The following is a 26355-nucleotide window of genomic DNA, read 5'->3' on the forward strand; positions in this document are numbered from 1 at the left end:
CCTTTTGGTATATATGAGGCAAGGGACATTAATGTTGTATCTCAGAAAGCACTGTGGGAGGGAGCACACTGTCAGAGCCTGCCCAGAAGAGCTCGACCCTCTGGTTAGGTAGACTCATGTCTAAGGATAAGAAAGCCAGCATCTGAGACAAGAGCTACATTCCTGATTGTCTAGTTTTAATCCTATTTAGGGGTGACTAGCTGCTTGGAGCCAGTTTCCCTCTTGTGTCTATGCCAAAAAAGGTCTTTTTTGTAGCATGAAATCATATAAGAGGATTTTTACCAGAAACCTAAACCACACACCAAACAAACCCAACTTCTTGGGGTGAGTCCAAATAGCTTCCTTAGGGAGCAGATGGTGCTAAGCCCCATTCCTTTTTGCCCTCTTTTGCACCAGTGGCTGGCATGGGGTCCATTGCTAGCGGTGGACCTATACCAAGAAACTCAGGACCCCAAAAGTAGAAGGATAGCAAATAGGATAGGTTGCCCTAACCCCTCAGGTTCCTGAGTGGCTCCAGAGAGGGGCCCTTTGATGCAGTAGAGATTTCATGATTCTTGATGGAATTGGATGAATTTTTATCTGGTAGGGAATGCTGTGTGTTATTTCAATACTATTTGCCATCTAGAGAAATAATAGGAAATTTTATGGGGGCCTTGCTACCCAAGAGAAGAAAGGAGTAAGTGTTTAGTTCTGGTCGACAGTATGTGTCTCTGGGGATTCTCCAAGCATATCCTAGAGACCAAAGTCCAATTGGTTGGTAAACATTCTTTCCTCGCTGGTGCAGCCCCTTGTTTGAGATGAATTTTCCAGTATGCCCACTCATCAGAAAGTGCCAAACTCAAACCCAGACACACCTGTTCCTTTCCAGGCAATAGGAGGTGGAGAGTGTGCATGAGGGGAGGAGTAGGAATGTGAAAGACAGTCCTAGAGTGGGAACAGATGACCACTTCCCAAACCCTACCTTCTGCTGTTTGCTGGATTCCTTCCCAATAGCCCTTTTGCCCTACTGAGGACATTCAGTTTAGCTGGCCACTACTGCTAGCATGCCAACCTGATCAGGGAGAGAGGCAGGAAGGAAGGTGACCCACTGTGAGGCCAATCTATTTTTCCACATCATTCCATAAAAATCCAGTGCCCAAGGCTCCAGATTGTCCACCTCTGCCAGCTTCTCTTTGTTTCTCCTCTTGCCCAAGCCAAACCTTTTGACTTTTTGCCTCTCAACGATGTTGGCTTTGCTTTTAGCTGGGTGGGACACCACTCTGCCATAATGCCCCTCCCAGAAAGTATAGTTGTGCCAATGCCCCTCATAGTAGTGCAGGAGATTCTTTAAAAGTGCCAATGTGGTGGAAATTATTTGGTAATACTGGTATATTCTACAATCCTGATTTAAGACAATTTAAACATTAACCTATTTAAAAAGATACTATATAAGATGCTGTTTTTTAAACCTTGTCATTTGAAATGCATCTATCGTTGTGAGTGTTGGGGTGGGGGAAGGGTAGAGGGGCGAGGCAGAAGGAATGGCCCCAGTGCCAGCCAACTAGCCACGTGGGTGCGTGTGGCTTCCAGCTAGGTGAGATAGCAGGAGTTTGCTCTGATGTCAGGCCCTGACTCCTTATTTCAGAAATACCTGATGGAAATTGATTTTCATATCTTTCTCCTGAAATAAATTCTCTATTTCAAATTGGAATAAATTTTGTTGCTAAAAAAAAAAAATTCTACTTAGTGCCAATCTTTTCATCAGGAAACTTAGATGTCCTTTATTTCATTAAAGATCTATTTTTTTCTCTCATGTGATTATATTTAGTCTTGTTGGATAAGTTTATTTTGGTTGTAAGCTTAGATATTTTACTTTATGGAATATCATATTCCAAGCTATCTGTTCCTTCAAAGTGATGACTGCTAAATCTCATGTCATCCTAACTATGGCTCCTGGGTACTTGAATTCTCTCTTTCTGGCTGCTTGCAGTATTTTTTGTTTGACCTAAGAGCTTTAGATTTTGGCTATAATATTCCCGGGAGTTTTCATTTGGAGGATTTCTTTCAGAAGGTAAGTGGTGGATTCTTTCCATTTCTACTCTGCCCTCTAGTTCTAAGAGATCTGGGTAGTGGACTTTTTTTATGATTATTTGAAATATGATGTCTAGGCTCTTTTTTGGTCATAACTTTCAAGTCATCCAATGATTCTTAAGTTATCTCTTCTTGATCTATTTTCTAGGTCAGTTGTTTTTTGTTATGAGGTACCTTATATTTTCTTTTATTTTTTTCAGTCTTTTGACTTTGTTCTATTGTTTCTTCATGTCTCATTGAGTCATTGGCTTCTATTTGGTCAAGTCTAATTTTCAAGGAGTTAATTTCTCAGGTGAAGTTTTGTACTTCTTGTTCTTAGCTATTAATACTTTTTCCACATATTTCTTCCATTGCTCTCATTTCTTTTCCCATTTTTCCTGTTCTCATTTGTTTTAAAATGATTTTTCAGCTTTTTTTTAAATCTTGCTTTTATTCTTCTAGAAATTCTTGATGGACTTCTGTCCAAGCTGCCTTTTTTTTTAATTTTTATTTTTTAAGGTTTTGCTTAGATATTTTTGAGACATTTTCTTCTTCTGGGTTTGTGTCCCTGTCATTATAATAGCTCTTAATAGCTCTTTATGGTATGATACTTTGCTTTCTTCCAGCCTATTTTTTGACATTGGACTTTTTTGTTAGTTCTGGGCTTTGTGCACGTCTGAATGGGGGAAGGGGGAGGAGTCTGATCTGAGCTTCTGTTCTCTTATATCCTTCTGCTGTTTTCACAGCTCAGTTTAGGAAGCTGCAAGTTTTCAGTCTGCCTAAAGTGATGTGGTCTGGAATGAAATCTACTCACTGCCCTCCCTGGTCTAAGTTCTGCAAGTTTCTGACCCAGGTTTGGGTCTGTTGGCTTGTTCCTGGTTGGGAGTTTCAGTACACTACTCCTGGGTTCAGCCACTATTAGTCTGCTGGGAGGTTCTGTGGGTTCAGAACAAGTGAACTGAAGGCTCCCCTCTGATCTGGGACTTCTGTCCTAGAAGTTCCATTGCAGGTTTATACCTGGACTACAAACTGGAAACAATTCTTCATTCTGCTCTTGGGATCAGAGCCACACAGCTATTGTTTGCTTCCAGAATGTATTCCTTGCTCAGTATGCAGCTAGGGCCTTACTAACAACAATTCCTGTGGGACCACTCTCATCCTCTCTGCCCTGGATCTGTGACCCAGATCTGGGTAGTGAGCCACGGAGCTGCCAGATGGCACCTATTCCTGCACCCCACACTAATTCAGGGATCCCTTGGGATCTCTTCTCTGCCCTGGTACCCAGTCTCACTCTCTTTTAGCCCCAGGGTGCTAAATGATGTGTTCCTGGCCAAACTCTGTCCCTAACATCTACAGACCTCTCTGTCTATCTTCCTAAGCTGTCCTGAGCTGGGAAAAATGATTTGCTTTCCAAACAAATTACTTTTATGAAGACGTTGCAGAAAACATTTTTTTCCTTAGCAGCAAATTTGTACTGTCTTACCAAATGTAATAGCTATTTTATATAGTACTTTACATTGATCCTCATCACAACCTTAGGTAGGGTGCTACTACAGATGCGAAAAGTGGAGCTAGGACAGGAGAGGTTAAGAATAACCTAGGATAACACAACTAGTAAGTTTCTGAGACAGGGATTCAAAAGCAGGGCTTCCTGACTACAAATCCAATATTCTATCCATTGAACCACTTAGCTGCCAAATTCCAGCTATATTCAGTCTAAAATGTAGGTATCTTGAAAAAAAGTTTCAAGAGAGCCAATAGAATGATGTTTGTTGACAATTATGGTTTCATGTGTAAACAAAAGTAAATGTTGTTTTAAATATGAGACTAAGATACTATTAGCCTTTGTACTCACAAACACATGAGAAATAGAATGAATGAGAAAAAATAGAACTAGAAAATTATAACATACAAAACTACCAAATTCATTTTCCCATTTTTTGAAGACAGTAGTTAATGGTCAAAATATCCATTTCTGAGCAATAATCCAGCAGCTTTGGATTGCAGACATTTTAGCCCTACCTAAACAGTTCATTCAGATGCTATGGAAATAACATATTGAAGTATATTGATTGCCCAAGGATGAGAAAAATTCATACTAAATAGGCCTTCTCCTTCCTATGTACACATAGTTTCTTTCTGTTAGGAGGGAGGGGAATATTGTTTCTAACAGTAGAATTAAGATGAACAATTATTAATTTCTCTTTCTATCTACTATTTTTTTTGGATTGTCTCTCCTAAGCCCTACACCTACTCTGGAAGAAGTGAATGCCTGGGCTCAGTCATTTGACAAGTTAATGGTCACTCCAGCAGGAAGAAATATCTTCCGGGAGTTCCTCCGAACAGAATTCAGTGAAGAAAATATGCTCTTTTGGATGGCCTGTGAGGAACTGAAACAGGAGGCCAACAAAAGTGTCATAGAAGAGAAGGCAAGGCTGATATATGAAGATTATATTTCCATTCTTTCTCCTAAAGAGGTAGGAGACAATTCCCTAGACTATTTCTATTAGTTTAACTGTCTCAAAGGTATCAGTTTAATAACATCACTCTCTCCAATTGTGTAGGCATGTACACTTTTCTTGTTCTGACATTACAGGTCCGGTATTCTGGAGGATATGTCCAATTTCTGTCTTTGGACCTGAGTAAAATAATTTTCTCTTCCTTTCTTTGTTCCTTTGTTAATTCCTTCCTTCCACCCTTCCTTCCTTGCCTTCTTTCTTTCTTCCTTTCTTTCTCCTTCCCTTTCCAGTGGTCCTTGACCTCCCCAAGGGACCTATATGCTCCTTCAGACTTATAGTGCTACTCTAAGGTTGGGGCCCTTTCCAAGGCCCATTCCAAGAGGAAAACTTTTGGACTTGCTAAAGAGATTAAAAAAGATCCACATCTCCCAGGGTACTTCATCTTCCCTCAGGGACCTATGTCTTCCAGATTTATAGTATAAGCCTAGGGCTGAGAGCTTCTCCAAAAGGGCAAAGCACTTGAATTCACTAGAGTCAACCCCTTTCTGACATAATAGCACAGTCCACGTTGAATCACAGTATCAGAAGGCTTTCCTATATCATGACTTTGTCCCTTGTGGGTCCTCAGCTATTGCTTCTATTAGATCCAACAACTAAACATTGTTCAAGAACTCTTTCTCTGTATCTAGGGTTCTAAGTCTTAAAATTTCTCCATTTGGCCCAAAACTCTAGAAAGGTAACACACAATATACTACAAAAATTCCAAATGGATAAATGTGGAAGAAGAATCAGACTTCTGTTTGGAGCCAGGGGGCAGAACTGGGAGCAAGAGAAAAAAAGGTGCAAATCAGCAAATTAGGTGCTATGTAAGGAAAAAATTCCTAAGAATTAGAATACTACAGAAGTTAAATGATCTACATTGGGAGGTAAGGGGTTTCTCCTTTACTCTTGAAAGGCCAGATAGATGACAATTTGTCAGGTGTGTTTCAGAAGAAATCCTGTTAGCATATGGATTGAGCTAGATAGGCTCATACAGGATCACAGAATTAGAGTTGGAAAGGGCTTCAGAAATCATCAAGTGCAACCCCTCTTCTCCATTTTGTAGATGGGAAAACTGAGGCAATGATCACAAGCCTTCATTAAGTGCTCACTACACTATGCTGTTTTCTGGGAATACAAATATAGTGAAAGAGAAAAGAAAGGAAGGAAGGATGAAAGAAAGAGAAAGAAAGAAAGAAAGAAAGAACAAAAGAAAGAAAGAAAGAAAGAAAGAAAGAAAAGAAAAAAAAGAAAAGAAAAGAAAAGAAAAGAAAAGATAAAATACTCCCTGCCCTTAAGAGCCCAGGATGACACAGTTAATAAGTATCTGAGGCAGAATTTGAACTCAGGTTTTCCTGACTTAAGGTCCAACACTGCATTCACTATATCACACTACCTACCTGATACTTTAAAGTTTGCAAAGCAATTTACAACTTTTTTTCATTTGATCCTCACAACAACCCTGGGAGTAGGTGCTATCATTATCCCCATTTTACAGATGAGAAAACTGAGGCAAATAGTAGTTAAGTGACTTGCCCAGGGTCAGACAGTTCATAAGTGTCTGAGGCAAGATTCAATCTCAGGCCTTCAGAAGATCATAGATTTCGAGTTGGAAGGGGCCGTGGAGGCCATATTATACAAAATCCTCACTTTACAGATGAGAAAACTCAGGCCCAGAAAGGTTAGACTACTCACTCAACATCACACAGGTAAGTGGCCGGGCCAGGATTTGGACCCAAGTCTTCTGATCCCTGCAGTGTTTTTCCCACTGTACCATGTTGCCTCCCTTAGATCTTCCTGACTCCACGTCCAACCCTCTATCTACTGTGCTAACTAGCTACCCAGGACTTTGACACTGAGTTTCCTTTCACTTCAGAGATTCAGGGATCTACTCCCACCATTGGCCATTGAACTGTCTCCTGCACTAATACTGTCTCCTTCAACTGTCACCTCTGGGGCTCAGGGAACTGCAGGAAGATGGCTTCTTTTTGGCCATCTTAGCTCTGGTTCTGTTTCTATCTGTGTCTGCTTTCCTTTTAAAGGCCAAGTTTAACTGTGTAGCTTAGGTGCCTAATTAGCTACATATACTCAGTTATCCTTAATATGGTGTCAGTGGGTCAATTAGTACCTAGGGCAAAACAGTTTCATACCTAATTAAGAAGATTTCATCAATGCTAGATCCAGGGTCTTCTCTTCATTATCCTCATTAATTGTAGGAATGAGGAGGCCGCCTTGCCCGGGAGATCTCAAACAAGGGCCTCGATTCCCAAGATACATACTTTATTATAATAATGACAATTCACATGTACGTTGCATTTAAGTTTTATAAAGCACTATTCTTACAAGTCTGTGGCATAGGTATTTTCATTATCATTTATTTATTTTTTATCTTTTATTATCTTCATTTTCATCAATAAGGAAACTGAAGCTCAGCCAACTAATTGGCTTATGATCACACAACTAGTAAATGTGTGAGCCAGGATTCAAATAAATGTTTTGTGATGACAGGTGATTTCTATAATGCATCCTGGTATCATAAAATCTACAGATTTGGAAGGGACCTCAGGGGTCACATAATCCAATCGAGAGTGGAAAAGAGAATCTCCTTCGCAGTATCCTAGATAAGTGTGAAAGTCTCTGACAGAAGATCTCTCACAAAGAGCTCACTCTCTCTTAATGCCCTTGCTACCCTTAGGGAGGTCTCCATACACTGACCCCTCCACAATATGGCTCTGGTTTCTTTTTCTAGGTTAATTACACATGACTTTCATCCATACTGCAGCCAAACTGGCTTGTTCCCAGGACATGGCATTCCATTCCACAATATCTCCATCTCTCACCTACCTGCCTTTGTACAGACTTATCTCCCGTGCCTGGAATGCTCTCCCTCCTCCTCTTCCTCCTCTTGAAACCCCTATCTCCCTTGAAAGTTCATCTCACATGAATCTTTTCTCACTAATTTCACCTGATCTTAGTGTCCCTCTCAAATCATTATACAGACACACAAACATAACACATTCATATATATTTAAATATACTATGTATATATTATATGTTACATATCTATTTGTAAGTGTAGCATATGTTGTTGTTCAGCCATTTTAGTTGTCTAACTCTTTGTGACAACATTTGGGATTTTTTTTTTGGCAAAGATACTGGAGTGGTTTGCCATTTCCCTCTCCAGTTCGTTTTATAGATGAGGGACTGAGGCAAACAGGGTTAAGTGATTTGTCCAGGGTCACATAGCTAATACATGTCTGAAGCTGGATTTGAACTCAGGTCTTCCTGACTCTAGGTCCAGTGCTTCATCTACTGTGCCACCTAGCTGCCCCACCTAGTTTTTACACACACACATACACACACACATCATATACATATATATATATATACACACACATACACACACACACTGTAGATATTTAACCAATAATATATTGCATCCTTCCACTAAAATGCAATTCCTTAACGGAAGGAACTGTTTCATTCTCATTTACATTGATAGCATTTAGCACACAACAAACACTTAATAAATGCTTGTTGATTTACTGTACCTAAATCTACTTCCCTGTAATTTTCACCCACTGGTATATACCCTGCCTTCTAAGGCCACGTAGAACAAATATAATTCCTTGTTCTACGTGACCCTTTGTACACATGAAGAGAGCTATTATGTACTCCTCTCCACCAACCAAATTTTTCTTACACAAGCTTAACATCCCCAGTTCCTATAGAGGATAATTGTGTGGCTTTTAAGTCCCTTCAACATTCTGGTTGCTTTTGAGCCTCTCAGTGTCCTACCTAAATTCCAATGTGTCTCTTGGCTATTTACTGAACAGAAGTATAGCCAAATGTGTTCCGTGATGACTATCTCTGTGAAAGAGATCTTCTTTAATAATAGGAAAATCATCGAATGATAATTTGAAGTTAATTATATTTGTACATATTGCATATAAAATACAGTATATGCATGTAATACTACTTTACAGATCACTTACTATTATAAATTTCTTCTAGTGTTTGAGCACAGACCCATCAGAACTGAAAAAAGTGCTCATTTTTTTTCTTAAGTTTTGTCTTACGCTGGGAACTTTCATATACTTTTGGTAGCTTTGGCTTGCCTGTATAGTGGAAAATGGATGACAGGATCATAGATTTAGATCTAGAAGGGTCCTTAGAAGCCAAGTCCAACTCCCTCATTTTGGAGAAAAGAAAGTGAAGCTAAGAGAAGTCAAGTGAGTTGCCCAGGGTTACACAGCAAGTAAGTATCCAAAGCAGGATTTGGACCCAGGGCTTCCTGACTCCAAGTCTAGCATTCTATCCACAATGATATTCTCCAGTCTGTCAGCTAACAGATGACAGGGAAACACAGAAGGTAGTTTCATTGATCCTACCAAATACATCAGTCACTGGCAGCAATTCCCCAGGCTCTATTACCCTTTAGCGTAACTATGCCTATGAGCTTCGGGATATGAATATTCAGCCCACTGCTTCAGAAAGTGGTAGATTAAGTCTATGCATACAGCTCTCTTGCTCTACAGCAGCACAGAGGGCGAGAAACCCAATTATCAGTACTCCAGAAAAATGTTCAGAGCCTTCAAAAGAAGGAAAATTTTATCTTCTTAACTATGGCAAGGATCTGTGATTTCCTCTGCATGGAAACTCCCACTACCAACATATGGTAGCCTGTTACCTCATAAGTATGAATTAAAGAGATTCCTGAGTCTCAGACAGGTTAAGTAAAATGATTTCACCCATGGTCACAAAGCTAGAGGTCAAGCTCTCTAACAGGGCCAAATCTTCCCAACTCTAAAAGCAGCAAGCACTCTAACCACCATGCCATGCTGACTATACATTTTCCGTGTGTGTGTGTGTGTGTGTGTGTGTTCTAAGAAAATAACAAACATGCTTTCAAATTTTGTTTTGTCAGATAATGAGGACGAGTTCTTTATTTTTATTCCAAAAGGGACTTGAGAATGCAAAAAGAAAGTTGGTAAGATGGATACAGGATAAGAAATGGAACAATTCAGGGGCAGCTAGGTGGTGCAGTAGATAGAGCACTGGTCCTGAAGTCAGGAGGACCTGAGTTCAACTCTGGCCTCAGACCAAACACTTGACACTTACTAGCTGTGTGACCCTGGGCAAGTCACTTAACCCCAATTGCCTAAAAATAAAAAAAAAAGAAGGAAAAAAAAACAAATGGAACAATTCAGAGCCTAATGCTGACATAATTTGTTTCTATCCACAGGTCAGCCTGGATTCCCGAGTAAGAGAAGTTATCAACAGGAACATGCTAGAGCCATCACAACATACATTTGATGATGCACAACTTCAAATTTATACCTTAATGCACAGAGACTCATATCCCCGATTTATGAATTCTGCTCTTTATAAGGACTTACTTCAGTCCTTATCAGAGAAAGCCATTGAAGCATAGGATTTTCAAATGTATTTATTATTAACATTAACAAAAGCAACAACAATAAACTTGTGGGCCACATCTAAGGACAAGAAATTTAGAGATGACAGTATCTTCATCTGACTTAATACTCAGGCATATTTTAATAATGGACATTGTTTCCTTTTACAGAGGGCTTTAAAACCACAAGCCAAAATGTAGTCACCAGTCACCTTTAGTGATGTTTTAGAGAGACTACGGAAAATATGGCTTGTCCTTTTGCAAAGATAATTTTTATTCTTTTAATTATAGCAGCATGTTCTCAAAGGCAAAGGCTACTCTTGTAGGTTTCCATTCTAACTTGGTACAATCACTGGAGAAAAAAAAAAGGTCAACATTCAGACTTTTTGTATGAGTTACATGAATGACTACTCTCATCCTAAAAAGCAAAGCTGTTCAGTAGCAATCTGCTAACTCCTGCCATTCATTGGCACTCTCACTTTTGAATGCAGCATACATTTGTGCCATTACCACTTGGCACAGGATAGGTTGAAACATTTTATAGCCATCTTTTAGTAGATGTGGACCCTAATTATAAAGGTATTTCCCTTCACCTTAGGATACAATATATGTTAGCAGTGTTCCCTTAACACGGATCAATCTCAAATGTGTGGGCAAAAACAGACTGGAGATACACTGCTTAGAAAACTCTTCTGTTCAAAAGAGTTACTGTTATTTTTAAATCAAGGTTTGGCTAAAGAATGAATTAAGTTAATGGTGTATTCATGTTTATAAAAATAGTTATCAACTGAGGTTGCTTCTATTTTTATTTTGGAAAGTGAAGACAAAGTATGGGCATTCACACTCTAAAAAATAAAGCACAAGGGTTTTATCTCATTGTTTCTTTTTTTTCTCTTACATACATAAGTATGCACAAGGATTTGGCTGAATGAGTCTGAAATGAAATTAGAAGTCTGTTCCAGTCTCCTTACTTCCAAGTCTATAAATTTACCCTCCAGAGCACTAGCCCTGGAGTCAGAAGGATCTGAGTTCAAATCCTGCCTCAAACACTTACTGGCAGTATGACCTTGGGCAAGTCACTTAACCCTGATTGCCTCCCAAAAAGCCAACCAAAAAGAAAACAAAACAAATCTACCCTACAGACACTAATGTTGACATAGTAAATGGGAATAATTCTTTGTTGAACTGCATGGAAAATATTTATATATCTACAATACTATTGAAGAAAAATCTTGTCTAATTTGCAGTGAATCTGAAAGACATTCATAATTATCTTTTCTTTTACATGAAATGCTTCAGAAACAGTGTTGTGTAGTGTAGTGGGGGTGGGACTATTGGAGTCAGGAAAACCTGTGGATAAGTCCTGCCTCAGCCTTACATTGGCTGTGTGAACATGGGGAAGTCAAGTAATATCTTAGGACCCCTAAACAACTCTTTAAGAAAAGCTGCAAATATACATCAGTGAACAACTTCTGCACACAGAAACTTCTCTATACAGATGAAAAAAACAGTTCTAGACCAAAAAAGAAAATTATCATTTGGAATTGTTCAATTACTTGGACAGAGAATGGTAATTCACATGGTTTGCATGTGCCACTGGCAACAAAGGTACTTTGATCGACGTGAGCTTAAACAATATGGGAAACACAGCAAAGCTGGCATATTAGTGTGTGTGTGTGTGTGTGTGTGTGTGTGTGTGTGTGTGTGTGTATACATATCCTATTAAAACACTTTCAGAAGAAGGAATCATACCTGATCAATGGGGAAAAAGATTTTTCAGAAGTACTTAGTTCTAAGATAGTAAGTTAGAAAATAATGGCAAGAAAATGCAAAAGAGGAATAAATGATAATATAATATTTATACAATGTAAATAATGACATAATAATATAGAAACACACCAAGTGAAACAATGTTATGAGGAGTAGTTTATTTCATAGGAACATCATAAAATTGTTATAATTAAATGTTACAGTGGAGTTTCATGACTACATTTATTACACTTTATATAACAAATATTTTATCAGTATTATTACTATGCTATTACAACTTTGTTGAATATCAGCCTAATTATCACTTGTAATAATTCAATTATATGTGCAACAAATGATACTTTTAGATGCCTTTCAGGGTCACTTCAGGTTAAAGCAATATGTTTCGTTCAATAGAAATATAAACCAGTATTCAAAAAGAGTTCTGCATCTTGTTTTAGACATCATACTAGAAAAAAGTTGAATGAAACAAATTTATCCATACATACTTCATAATAATAATTATTTTACTGGTTGGCCATTAGTAACTTTTTTCCCACTAATGGTGATGTCTGTGCATTAGAACCATCTGTAATCTTTTGCCTTCTATACTAGGTATCCCTTAGAGGAATCAGTAATATGAGATCTTGAGATGGATGACTAATGGTCACAGAATATGATTTTTCCTTTTGGTTATGCTAACTTGCTAGTTAAGGGATTAAAGTCATAGCTCTGGTCTCATTAGCATCTCTTTCTAACCAATGGATTTAAATGCTCATAAACAGATAAGAGGAAAGCTAAAGTTAGTGATCAGAATAAAAGATAAGCTATAAGAAGCCTAAAAGTTAAACTTCTTTAGCTTTTGATATCCAAATACAAGATGTTTTAAAGAGTTACTTTGACATTATGGATAAAGTGTTCAATGTGGAATCAACTACCCAATCAGTTGCCAAGTATTATTTTTCTCTGCATCATTTCTTATATATTGTTCCCTTTTCTCCACTTACATAACCACCACTTTAGCTCTGGCCATTGTCACCTCTCATGTGGACTATTGTAACAGCCTCCTAATTGGTTTTCCTGCCTCAAGTCTCTCCCCACTCAAATACATCCTCCATTCAGTCCTTTCATAAGTAATTTTCCTGAGGCACAGATCTCACCATGACATTCCCCTATTCAATAAACTCCAGTGGCTCTCTGCTATCACTGGGATCAAATATAAAGTCCTTTTGGCATTTAAATACTTTACAATCTGGCCTCTTCCTATCTTTACAGTCTTCTTCCATGCTACTCCTCTCCATGTACCTTATGTTCCATCCATACTATCATCTCACAAAGTGCTCTCTCTCCATCTCCAGCCTTTGCACTGGCTGCCCCCAATGCCTTTAGTTTTCTTGACTTTCTTCAAAAGGCTAAATGAGAACTAGGGTAGAATATTTTGTCTATCAAAAATATATTTAGGCAAAAATACAATCCTCTAGCTTGCTGGTAAGAAAAGTCAATTAAACTTCCAAATCATTCCTAGGGGTAGTATTCATAATGGATGGCAGAGAATGCTAATATGGAATTTGAAAAGACTGGACTATTGGTAACAATATGCCGTATTTTTCCTCCCAAAGAGTTCAAAGGAATTTAGACCTTGCCCACCAAGGGAACATATTTAAGCTGTTTAGTATATCAGATATGAAATTTGTGTTCCTATCTTTGTAGTTGATGCCATTAAGAAAAAAAAATAATAAGCTCTCACTGGTGTCAAGGGAGAGGATATGGAACATGCTAAGTCATCTGTGGCACAGTCACCTGTACTTTAATTTTCCATCCACAAGAACCGTAAACAAGCTAAAGTATAGGAGTACACAGATGGGTTTTTTAAATGATTTAATATAAAATAATAACACTGTCACATCCCTCTGCAACACTGGGAGAAATCTCCAGAGATCATCTAGCTCATTACCCTGCTCCCTGCTAACCACAATCAACAAACAGGAAAGGATCTTTTTTATGCTTCAAGATCTTCAGAAAAGGAGGTTCCTTAATTTCCTTTAATAACCTGAATTGTCTGCTTCAGACACCACACTTGAAATTTCACTTCTCATACGATTCAAAGAACCATGTGACAACAAACTACACAGCCTAAGTCACTCAATGTACTTCCTTTGTTAAAAGGACTAAGCAAGGGGCAGCTAGTCAGTGCAGTGGATAGAGCACTAGCCCTGGAATCAGGAAAGACCCAAGTTCAAATCTGGCCTCAGACACTTAGTAGCTGTGTGATCCTGGGCAAGTCACTTAACCTCAATTGCCTCCAAAAAAAAAAAAATTGAATAGAAAAAAAAAAAAGGACTAGGCAAGACAGAAGAGACATTAAAAATTATTAAGGCTAACTTCCTCATATTCCAACAAAGAAAGAAAAAATATATCTTCAATCTTCACAATGCCTTAAGAACATATAAATTGCAGCAGTGAGTCACCCACATTTTCCCCAGTACAATAAGGCAGTTCCCAAGAGACAACCATCTTAACCATACAAGCAATCACTGCAGCCATGAAGGGTGAGGGGGGGCTGGTGTTCATAGCCCCCACTCTAATGCCAGCCCTATGTAAAGTATATGTGGGGAGGGGGAGGGAAGCATACACATATATTCCCCGTTTATTGGCACTATACTTTAGATACTTCAGTGGATTTGGGATTTCATCTACATGGGCATTCCCTCCATCAATGCAAATCACAATCTGCACAATTCACGTATAGGACCTCTGAAGTATTTGTGAAGGTTGATTCAAAGACCAAAATCTGTAGGACACATCAATGCTCAAATCCCCTTTTGTATGTACCCTGTATTTTGGTCCCCATGTTATACAAAACTTACATGTACATTGGTGAAACAGATGGCAGGTACACGAGCTTCTGATTATTCTCCCAAAGCTATAAAGCAAAAGCAAATGAAAAAATTCTAGGGAAGACCAAAGGAGAAAATCCTAGACCAATACACTTAAGATCCTTCTTGTTGTTGTTTGTCCTTTTGTTCTCAAGAGGTCCAATGACATAAGGAGGGTGATGTCTTGAACTGGATTTAAGTGAGGCAGGGTTGCACACAGTCATCTGAGTCCAGCAGCAAGACATAGGTCAGGACGACTGGAGGTGGCCCCAGATGCAGTGGGAGACCTTGACTTCGGGCTAAGGTCTTTCCCAGGTCTCAATCTGTCTGTGGCAATACCCATTCAGTGATTTAAGGCTGGGTTGTTGTTGCTTGTCCTTCATTCTTGAAGAGGACCATGGCATCAGGAAGGTGATGCCACGACATGCAAATGAATTGGATTTAAGTGAGGGAGGGCTGTGCAAAGTCACCAGCCTTTCTCCTCTGGAGCCATCTGGGTCTAGTGGCAAGATATAGATTAGGACGACTGGAGATGGCCCTGGATGAGGTGAGAGTCCTTGAGCTTTTAAAGCTAAGGTCTTTCCCAAGTCTGTTTGTCTGAGGTAACACCCATTCAGTGATTAAGGCTAGGTAAGAAATTAGCCAGACCTTGGCCTGTTGAGTTGCATGAAATCCTACCGATAAATGTAATTTCCTGCTACAAACCTGGAACAACTTCTAAACAGAACAAATTTCTTGACAGACAAGTATCGTACCCAGTCCTGCTTTAGATATACGGTACAGCAACATACAAACGGGTTTTTTTTTCTATTTATTGGCCCTTTATATGGGTCCATTTGGTCTACTTACAGGGGAACATCCCTTCCAGAATTTTTCCACAAACTTTGGTTCGTATCTGATATGGTCTACACTGCAAGAACATGAAAAGGCTACATTTTTAGGAAGTATCAAATTGTCTGGGATGCAGAGGACAACTAGGATTATAAGGCAAGCAAGAGTTGGTCTTATGGCTTTCAACAGGGTAGTAGATGTACTATGTACATGGACATTTTTCACAGCCCAACATGTGTCAAACATCACATGTCCAAACTGGTTACCAGTATAAGTGGCAGAGGGCTTCTTTCACCTGGTTCTTACCTGTATGCCCTAGCAAGGTTTCATGAAAAGCCCAAATGATTTACTCCTAGCATTATAGGGTCACCACTGCCTGTTGAAATATCACAACCTCACTTAGCAGCAGCTTTTCAATATGGCTGTACAAACTCCTAATGAAAAGATCATTGTTGTCATTTATCTCTCCACAGAATCACGTTAAGTCCATTCTTGAGGACAAGGCAACTGCCAGGGTATTCTTAATTCCTTGTACATGAATTAATTAGACTTTTAAACTGAAAATAGAAGAGACTGTTATTGATGATGCCTGAATAGGACTTATCAAATTTTTATTGTTGGTCAGTAGACAATAAACATTTATTAAGCACCTGCTATGTACCAGGCACTATGCTAAGAGTTGGGAATACAAAGAAAGGCAAAACACAGTCCCTGCCCTCAGGGAGCTCACAATATAAATGGGGAAGACAACACAGAAAAAGAATCTGAAAAGCAAGTGAGGGGAGGGAAGAAGTTAGGTACCAGGTGCATGATGAAGTCCAGTAGCCAAGTGAGAAATGAGGATGAGGCACTTACCCCACATCTCATCCTTCAACAGAAAATCTGGGTCTCCAACATCCACCCAAGGCGCATGGGGTACTAAGGAAGTATGAGTTTCAGAGTTGATGTGATCTGGCAGGAACATTAGTTTCTGGAGACAATGATTAAGTCCAGGTGAGAAGCCAGGTGGCTGTGAAGGCCATTAATGGGCATCCGCTCTCCTCCCAATAATGCTACCTCATCATTTTAATTGCCAATAAATTCCCACTTTTTTTTTTTTTTTGGTAAGGGTTAATTGATGTGAGGAGTAGACAATAAGTAGTCCCACAAACTCCAAGTTTAAATCTTTCTTTTCCTTTACAACTCTTCACATAAAAGCTATTCCAACAATTCATAATTCACTTCCATAAAAACCTTAGGGTTGGAACACCATGAATGTGGAATCATCAAAAATATCTTTTTCAAGGTCTAACAAACTATAGTGGTCCTAGATGAGGACAAATAGGATTATAAAGAAACCATGTCATCAATAAATCAGGGAGGGACATTTAGCCTAGAGAAAATAGGTATGGGATGGGTGAACTATATTGATTGTCTTCAAGTATTTGAAGGACTATCTCAGGAAAGTAGGATTGCATTTGTTTGTTCAGTCCCAAAGAGCAGAACTTAAAGCAGGGGTAAACGGAGAGAGACAAGTTAAGGCTTGATATACAGAAAACCTGCTTCCTAGTGAGAGTTCTACAGAAGCAATAGACTGTTTTGTGAGGCAGTTTTCTCCTGAATGGAGATCTCCCAGCAATAGCTGAGCAATCACTTGTCAGGTACATTGCAGGCTGGACTTTCATGTTTGGGTAGGACTAGAGTTCCTGAGGTTCCTTTCAAATATTAGATTCTATAGTTCTGCGATACAGAAAACTTAGCAGGGGTCTTCAAATATTCTCATATGGAAGTATTTCATGTTTTGATTGACCACATAGTGGATAGAAGGCACAGGAAGACAGACTTCAACTCAATATAAAGAAAAACTTCCTAACAATTAGATCTATGCAGAAATAGAATGGGTTGGATCATAATGGGATAAATTCTTCATGCAAAAACTGAATAGCCATTTGTTTATGAGGCTGTAGTGCATATGCATGCATCAGGTATTGAACTAGACGACCTCTCAGATGTTAAGATTTTTTGATTACAACAGTAATGAGTTTTATAAATTAGTAAAATTTTAAAAAATAAATTCAGTGCTCGCTGTCACCAAAAACTGACTTCCAGATATAGAGCTGATGATGAATAGAGAAGATTGAGGCATATTTTCCTTCTTTCTTTCTCTCTCTTTTTTATGGGGGAGGGGATATAGGGCTAATGCAGGAATTTGATTTACATGACTATACATATTTTTAAGGGTTTTGTTTTTCTTGCTTTCTCAACAGCTGAGGAGGGGGAAGTGGGAAAGAGAGAATTTGGAACAGAAAATAAAAATTAAATTTTTTAAAAAAGGACATGATTTCAGAGTAGTTTCCTCTGTAAAATTTAAAGACTTCAACATCCAAGAAAGTCCAGATTCCTGTTCTCTTTTAGTTGTTTTGTCAACAAAAAATATTGAATTCATTTTAAGGGTTTGCTAGCATGGGCAATCTCATTAAAGTGCTAACTAGGGTTTTTTCTGCGGAATCACCATGGCAACTGGGACCCTGTACACATAACCTGAAAACTGGCAGGCCTTCAAGGCCCTCATTGCTGCACAGTACAGTGGGGCCCAGATCCATGTGCTGTCCACACCTCCCCACTTCCGCTTTAGTCAGACCAACTGCATCTCCGATTTCCTCCGAAAGTTTCCTGCGGGCAAGGTTCCAGCATTTGAGGGTGATGATGGGTTCTGTGTGTTTGAAAGCAACGCCATCACACACTATGTAACGATGACCTTCAAGGCTCTACTCCAGAGGCAGCTGCCCAGGTGATCCAGTGGGTGAGCTTTGCTGACAGTGACACTGTTCCTCCAGCCAGTACCTGGGTGTCTCCCACTCTCGACATCATACACCACAACAAACAGGTCACAGAGAATGCAAAAGAGATGAGGTGAATACTGGGACTGCCGGATGCCCATCTAAAGACTCACGACTTTCCTGGTTGGGGGAGCATGTGACTCTGGCTGACATCACAGTGTGCACCCTCTTGTGGCTCCATAAGCAGGTCCTGGAGTCATCTTTCCATCAGGCCTTTCCCAACACCAACCACTGGTTCCTCACTCGCATCCACCAGCCCCAGTTCCGAGCGGTGTTGGGAGAGGTGAGGCTCTGTGAGAAGATGGCAGTTTGATGCTAAAAAGTTTGCAGAGTCTCAGCTTAAGCAGAAGGCCCCAAGAAAAGAGAAGGGACAGTGAGAAGAGAAACAGAAGGCTCAGGCTGAGCAGAAGGAAGAGAAGAAGGCAGCTGCAGTCTCCTGCCCCGAGGAGTAGATGGACAAGTGTGACCAGGCTCTGGCTGCAGAACCCAAGGCCAAGGACTCCTTTGCCCACCTGCCCAAGAGTACCTTTTCGTGGGATAAGTTTAAGCTAAAGTACTCCAACGAGGACACTGATGGTGGTCCTGCTGTACTTCTGGGAGCACTTTGACCATGATGGCTGGTCTCTGTGGTACACTGAGTACCTTTTCCCCCAGGAGCTCCTCCAGACCTTCACAAGCTGCAACCTCATCACTGGAATGTTCCAGTGCCTGACAAGCTGAGGAAGGACACCTTTGCCAGTGTCATCCTTTTTGGCACCAACAGTAGCAGCGCCATTTCTGGAGTCTGGATTTTATGGGGCCAGGAACTTGCCTTCCCATTAAGTCCAGACTGGCAGGTCAATCATGAGTCCTAACATGGCATAAGCTGGATCCTGGCAGTGAGGAGGCCCAGACCATGGTCCGAGAGTATTTCTCCTGGGAGGGGGCCGCCCAGCACATGGGCAAACCCTTCAATCAGGACAAGATCTAGCAGTGAACATCCTCCCTGCTACCACTTCTCTGCCTGCTTCCAACTCTGCAAGGAGGTACCAGTCATTAAATGAAACTGAATACAGGTAAAAAAAAAGTGCTAACCAGGGGGAGACAACATAGGACATTTTTTTTGTACTTTGAAAGTGGGGAATGTAGGGAATGTTCTTAAAGTTTTGACATGCACAGACCTCAAGTAGTGGACAAACCTTTTCCTTTATTTTGAAAATTCACAGCCTAACAATTTTCGACAAGGAAATTTATAATCAAGTGAATTTAGAATTAAAAGATGAAGATGGTATCCTATATGGTTTTGATCATACAGAGGAGCTGGCCATAAAATGCAAGATGCAGTACAGCATCCAGCTAATAGGAAGTTCAGGTGAAGTTATACCACTAGTAAGTAAAGAAAAGAAATTTTACTAATTTTTATTGGTTAGAAGCAGCATTGAGAGGTTTTCTGGGAACCTTCACAAGTATCCCATATGATCCAACATTGCACCTAGGATAAGCTAGGTGACACAGCAGGGATAAGGAACCAGGCATGGAGTCAAGAAGACCTGAATTCAAATTCAGCCTCAGAAACTTACTAGCTATGTGACCCTAGGCAAGTCACTAAAGCTGTTTGCCTCAGTTTCATCTTCAAAATAGGGATAAATAGCATCCATCTCGTAAGGGTTGTTATGAAGATCAAATGAGATAATATTTGTAAAGTGCTAAACATAGTGCCTGGTGCATACTAAGCACTATATAAACATTAGCTATTATTAATTGTTACAGAAATTCTTTATTTCACACATACTTCACTTGAACTCAAGATGACAAATCTTGTCATATAGAAAGGTTTCAGCTAATACATAAGAAAACTAAGTTGTGAGGATTAAGAATGTTCCAGTAGAAAGACAAAGCAAAGTAAATAATGAATTTGCAAACCACATCTTTATGTCCTGCCAAGACAACCCCAATGTTGAAATCCTTAAGGGATGGCATAAAATTTATCAGAGAACAAAAATTTACCAATAGGAAACTCTACAGATTAAGCACCACTCCTAGGTGACACAGTGAATAGTACATTAGGTATGGAGTCAGGAAGACCTGAATCCAAATCTAGCTTCAGACATTTAACTGTGTAACCTTGGGCAAGTCCCTTAACTTTCTGTCTCAGTTTCCTTAACTGTAAAATGGGGATGGACAATAGCACCTACCTCACAGGGTTGTTGTAAGGATCAAAAAAGATATTTGTAAAGTGATTGACACAGAAAGCACTTAATAAATGCTTCTTTCCTTCCGTATAGAGTCATGACTGAAACAAGATATAGAAGCAGATTTACAAATTAAAAACAGCATCATTCTGTCTTAGAGTAATGGAAGGTCTCATTATATTCCACGATCACATAAATCCAATATAAATCCAATGGGAGCATTTCCCAAAACTTCAAAAATTGATACAAAAGGTTTTATCAAAGACCTAAAGAATCAGGCACCTAGTAGTATAAAAGTCCTTTTCAACGCTCTAATAACAATATAAAACATATAAATAATGAAAAAACTTTCAAGCTAATTTAACCCAGACTACATTGATACTTGCTATAGAGAAAAAAAAAACTACTCAGATTACTTATACCAAATGTAGATGCTTCAGAAAGGTTGGTAACTACAGGCTTCATCAATAAATTAAAAATTCAAAAAATTCTCAATCTGTTCAGCATTTATATGTAAATTACTACTATCTCTCACTAGGGATAGAAACAGAAGTAAAAAAAAAAGCAGTCTCTGATCCTCAGTGGTTGATCTTACATTCTAATAGGGAATACAATACAAAAAATGGAGCAGATAAAGGCATAGATGACAGTATGCTTATCAAACTGTGATATAATGCTAGGAAAGACAGCTCCAAAAAGATGTCAAGAACCTAGGACGCACTGAACTCAACAAGATAATGCCCTTTGCTTATGTTCTAAAGATTACCTGCACAAATAGTGAAAGACATAAGCAGATAAATGTTTTTAAAAGATCCAGAGGTTTTAGTGGACTGCACGATCAGTATGTCAATAGCACAACAAAGTAGGGGAAAAAAAACCTAATGTATATCACAGGGTTCACTAACAGAAGATTTGTGTTCAGAATGAAGGAAGTTATAATCCTACATCTGGAATTGTATTCGATTCTGGGCACCATGTTTTAGAAAGAACAGAAACAAACTGGAATGCTTGAGAAGAGCAACCAGGAAAGTGAAAGGGCTAGAGACCATGCCATCAGAGCCCAGAGATGACTTAGAGAAGACATGATAACTAAGTTCAAGTATTTAAAGCCTCATCAGGTGGAAAAGGGATTATTTGTACTATTTGGCCCCAGAGGTATAACTAGAAGTAATGAGTTACAGAAACAAGTTATAAAAAGGCAGAATTAAGAAAACAAATTGAAACTGTCCCAAAGTGGCAAAAGCTATTTCAGAGAAGAAGTTCTTTCTTAATATAGGTCTTCAAACAGGGACTGGAAAACCACTTATCAATGATTTTGTAGTGGGGAATCTGTTCAGGTGCAAGTAATTTCAAGGTGCCTCCCAATTCTGAAATTTTATGAAAACACCTACATTTTTGGAGAGTTGTTGAGTGGAGAGAAGAGCACAGACAGAAGAAATTCAGGAGCCTAGAAAGACAAATCTTCCATGAATTATTTGTCTCATAATCCTTATCATTAATCACCCTGCCATAAACACATCTTTTTGTTTTATTTATATATTTGGCCAATGTGAATTTTGATGTGCATTTCTCTTTATGTCTGACTACATGGGAGCTGCTTTACATTACATTTCCTAGGTCAGAGACCTTTGTCCAGCATGACATATATAAATCTGGTACTGAGTTCATAATCTAATTTGAAGTAATTAATTCATCAGTTATTCGTTCTGGATAAGATAAAGAAAATTTATATCTAACCTACAGATTTCTAAGATTCCTTAAGTTTTCTCCTTTTAAATTTGTCATTAGTATTCCTAAATAGCCTATAAGGTGAGAAACTTTGTAGCTTTTGTTTTTAGGTTCTTAGAATAGATGGTGGGAAAGACATTTCATAATTTCTCTCCAAACAAAAAGAATGTGGGTTAAAAATTATTTGGAGCAATTTTTTAGCTTCTCTATTAAAATAAAAAAATTTCAAATAAAATCATTTGCACACACATATCAAAACTCATTTTGCTACTCCCTATACTGACTAATTTACTGACAGTATATCTTAATAGCCTGTCATTACTGTCATTACTGTCAAGCACCTAGGTCAGAGCAGTTTTGCTACTTTGTACTGCTATAGAACCTAAAAGTTTTCTTAAGAAACATCTGTTTATGTCCTGATAAATGGCATATGTAGCCATAGGTGGCTAAATACACCCAAGGGTCACTAAAACTTTCACAAAAAACCGGACAGTATAAGTAGAGCTAAGTATTTTCGTAAGCTAAATTCGTCTACATTGAATAGCTTTCTCCAAACATCTCTTTTCTTCTTGCTTTATTCAGTTCTCATTATAACAGTTCTATGAACTTGTCAGTAATTCTTTAACTTACTGTGTAAACAGTACCTTTAAGATCAGTCCTTTGCTTTTATTGCCCTGGGGCTCTGACTCAATCACAGCTTTCACTAGCAACTCCATGCCAATGACACTACTGACAAGCACTATTTCTCAATGAGATGTTTAACTCCTCTTGAATGAAGTTTTCTGGGGCTAAATATGAACAAAAATAAAGTTGCTGCTTAAAAATACCTTTCTTGAAATCACAACACTTTAAGTCTATTTTTTAGAAGTAACTTCTATTTAAAAAAAAAAAAAGACCGTATGAATTTGGAATTTTTACTCTACTACATCTTTGACTACCCTCTACTGGTAATTTACAAAACATCTTTAACTTTTCTAGAAGTTATACTTACATAAGATTTAGACACATTATTAACTTGTTTACAAGAGAAGTTGTGACTTATACTAGTTGAAACTCTTCCATATCATAAAAATTTTACCCCAATAAAATAATGCACCCAAAGACCTAATTTTGAGCTCTGCCTTTGTTTTTTTATTAACCTTTAATCTGCCTAATCTAATTCATCTATATATCAATACTAGATGTGAGAATCAAGTTTTCTTACCAACTTTCTAAGTCAATTTCTTTCAACATTAAATATTTTTTTCAGTAACATTCACATCATTTTATAGCTTTAGGAAGTGAGACTGTTCATTCCAGATCTTAGAAATTTGCCTGGGTCATGAGGTTAAGTGACTTGCCCATGATCACACGGCCAGAATGGCTGAAGGAAGAATTTGAACCACTGGTTTTCTGATTTCCAAGACCAGCTCTCTATCCACGAGAGACACTGCCTTTTGTGAATGTTTGTGTATATACATGCACACACAATTGAAATATATAGCCCATGCACACATACAAATACACTTATTTCAAGGACCTGTGGTTTTGCCAGTGTAGGTACTTACTCCATCAACATAGACAATTAATTCTTCTTTGCTTTAGCATATGGTCTTTGGGAGTTGTGACGGGCAAAAATTTCATCACACTGTAGCCAACCTGGTGATTGACTTATCCAAATTTATCTACATTGATCCTTGGCTGCAAAGTCTATCACTGGATTCATATCCTAAAACTTTCCAGCTTGGTAGAACTTGCCTGAGCTTATGCTCTGTTGCAACAGGCGTCAAAAACACACACACCATGAGGCAGTGGATGATGACTTTACTGGAAGACACACACACATAAATATACTCTCCTATGGTACTATCTTGAAACACTCCCTCCATTTCTGCCTTCCTCCAAGAGCAACCTGAGAACAAGAAACTTGCTTTGTTCCATTACCTCATACACAATTATCAACATTTCCAAGGACTTCAATTAATTTTAGTACTAGCAGTCTTCAAATAAAATTAGGCTGCATTTCAAATTGACACTTCCAAAGTCCAAAAATATGAAGGGGAGAAAAAAGGCATTAATTCCTATAACTAAAAGATATTTAAAGAAAGGATCAATATATAAATAAAATGCAAAATAAGATGTACTATCAAATAAGTTCATAAAAAGACCTTTATTGAGTTGTTTAAAAATTTAACACTTTAAGTTACATGAGATTTCTATTAACTTAATGTTTTTTAGATGTTTTTTCAAATTTCCTTTTATAAATCAAAGTCAACATTTTTCTTCACTTCAATAGATTCTATCTGCCATTTTGGGGATGGATAGGCCAATTTTTTAAGAGATGTTCACCAATATGTTATTCTAGATACTTTTCCAAATTATAGCAAATTGATCTGTAACATATGCATATTTTTGTGGGGGACAGAATGGATGTGAATGGCACAAAGAACGTGACAAGACTGTTCCAAAATTATCTATTGTTATCTGTTTAGCATTTGAAGATGGAAAGAAAAATGCACTGCCATTTCAGGAAAAGTTTGAACAAGAGTATCCCAGTTTCACTGAACAGCATTTAGTGGTTTTAAAAGGTATAATCAGAAAATAGACTTCAGGAGAAAAAACCCTATCAACCTAGATATGGGAAGAACATAGCTTTAATGTTGTAAACTGGCTTCTCAAGCTTGGTCACTGATTATCATCATCATCATCATCATCATCATTATATTGTTTTACACACCAAAATAAAACTACAGTAACTGGTGAGGTTTAACATTATTTTCCTTGATCTATCTTCCTGTGAAGAATTGGTCTAAACTATAGTTGAAAATCTACCAAACAATGACCTTTTTCATCAGCAATATCTAAAAATCTGATGTCAAACTAGTAAATAAAAAACAATTGATGAGTTTTAACAAACTACTTAAAGTAAATTTTCCAAAAGTAAGATCTATTAAGAGCAAGTAATTTACAGACTTAAGAAATACAACAAATGATATTGGTCACAGCTAGTCACAGATGCAAAATGATTATCTAATCACTGAGGCTTATTAACAACCATTATGATCAAAGTGAGATGCTAATACAAATATGGTATTTACAAACTAGATAAGCTGTCCAAATATTATTTCATTACCACACTACACTGGGTTAACCTAAAATTACACTAATTTTTCTTCTCCCTTAATATAAGTAGGAACATGCCAATATGGAAACAAATGCAAATTCCACTTTCACATTAACAGAGAAGTAAAAAATCTCTTGTGTATGTCTCAGATTGTAAAAAAGTTAAAGTACATTTTCCATTTGTTACGAAAGACAAACAAGTTACCCAAAGTTTAAATTGATAAAAGTTTAATGTTGACTTACTTATAAAAATGAAAAAATAGTTTTAAACATACACCATACAACTATCTGATCTTACCACTAACTATAAGAAGGCTTTTAAGAAAGGGATGGTTGTGTCAAAAACAAAAAACTAACCCAAAGGATGTATGCTGTTTTAAAAATCTCATTTGCAGGGAAACTAGATTCTTGGCCTAGTTTTTAAAGCTAATTACAAAATCCTGTTGCGTAAGTGTCCATGTATCTTCCCAATTCATTCTTTTAACAAAACTGTAAAAAAAAAAGAAAGAAAAAAAATTGTGAGACCTCTGTGAATACAAAAACTTATCTACTTTTTACATGAAAGAAAAAAGTTTTTCAAAGCCATACATATTTGAGAAGAAATACTGTACTCTTTGAATATGTATGATAATTAGTAGTTGTGGATGCTTGTCTCATCTGATTTAGAAATACAATCAAGAATGTATGAGTAAATTAATTTTTAAAATATTTTAAGTTAATATTTAATATAGCAAAATTTTAAATACTTGACAGTTTTAATTAAAATCAAAAGCTAAATATATGTTAAAAAGTTTATCTTCAAAATCTTAAATGTGGCTCATGTATGTATTTCTAGAGCAATCACTAAGATTTTTGGATAATCACCATATATCTTTGAAAGATTACATATAGTCATCAGACAATCTAGATACGTGGTCAAATATAACACATTTTGAGCATCTCCCTAAAGACCCTTGGCATAAATGTAGCATGAGGATCCCATTCCCAACTCTAACCTAAGGCTGATGATGAAGATAACTAATTTTATAAGCATAGATGACAAAAATCTCTGTACCAAACAGAACAGGGTTTAAAAACTGTTGCTCAGTCATTTCAATCATATCCAACTCATCATAA

At 37.9% G+C, this 26355-nt stretch overlaps 2 protein-coding genes and 1 pseudogene across 4 annotated transcripts in view; 2 read left to right on the forward strand and 1 right to left on the reverse strand.

Annotated features, from left to right (window-relative positions):
- LOC114054242 (regulator of G-protein signaling 20-like) overlaps positions 1 to 9981 on the forward strand; it is a 126395-nt gene extending 116414 nt beyond the window's left edge. For both annotated transcript variants that reach the window (XM_027877420.1, XM_027877421.1), the window contains 2 exons: positions 4292 to 4526; positions 9793 to 9981. In XM_027877420.1, coding sequence (XP_027733221.1) covers positions 4292 to 4526; positions 9793 to 9981 — 424 coding nt within the window. The remainder of the gene's footprint in view (positions 1 to 4291; positions 4527 to 9792) is intronic.
- A 7930-nt stretch (positions 9982 to 17911) lies between these two features.
- LOC114053701 lies at positions 17912 to 19208 on the forward strand (annotated as a pseudogene).
- A 5059-nt stretch (positions 19209 to 24267) lies between these two features.
- The window catches only part of LOC114054260 (transcription elongation factor A protein 1), a 37726-nt gene continuing 35638 nt past the window's right edge, over positions 24268 to 26355 (reverse strand). For both annotated transcript variants that reach the window (XM_027877441.1, XM_027877442.1), the window contains exon 10: positions 24268 to 25728. In XM_027877441.1, coding sequence (XP_027733242.1) covers positions 25720 to 25728 — 9 coding nt within the window. In that variant the 3' untranslated portion in view covers positions 24268 to 25719. The remainder of the gene's footprint in view (positions 25729 to 26355) is intronic.

Source organism: Vombatus ursinus, unplaced genomic scaffold, assembly GCF_900497805.2.
Source record: "Vombatus ursinus unplaced genomic scaffold, bare-nosed wombat genome assembly UNPS02014812.1, whole genome shotgun sequence".
In the NCBI taxonomy this organism is placed as follows: Eukaryota; Metazoa; Chordata; class Mammalia; order Diprotodontia; family Vombatidae; genus Vombatus; species Vombatus ursinus.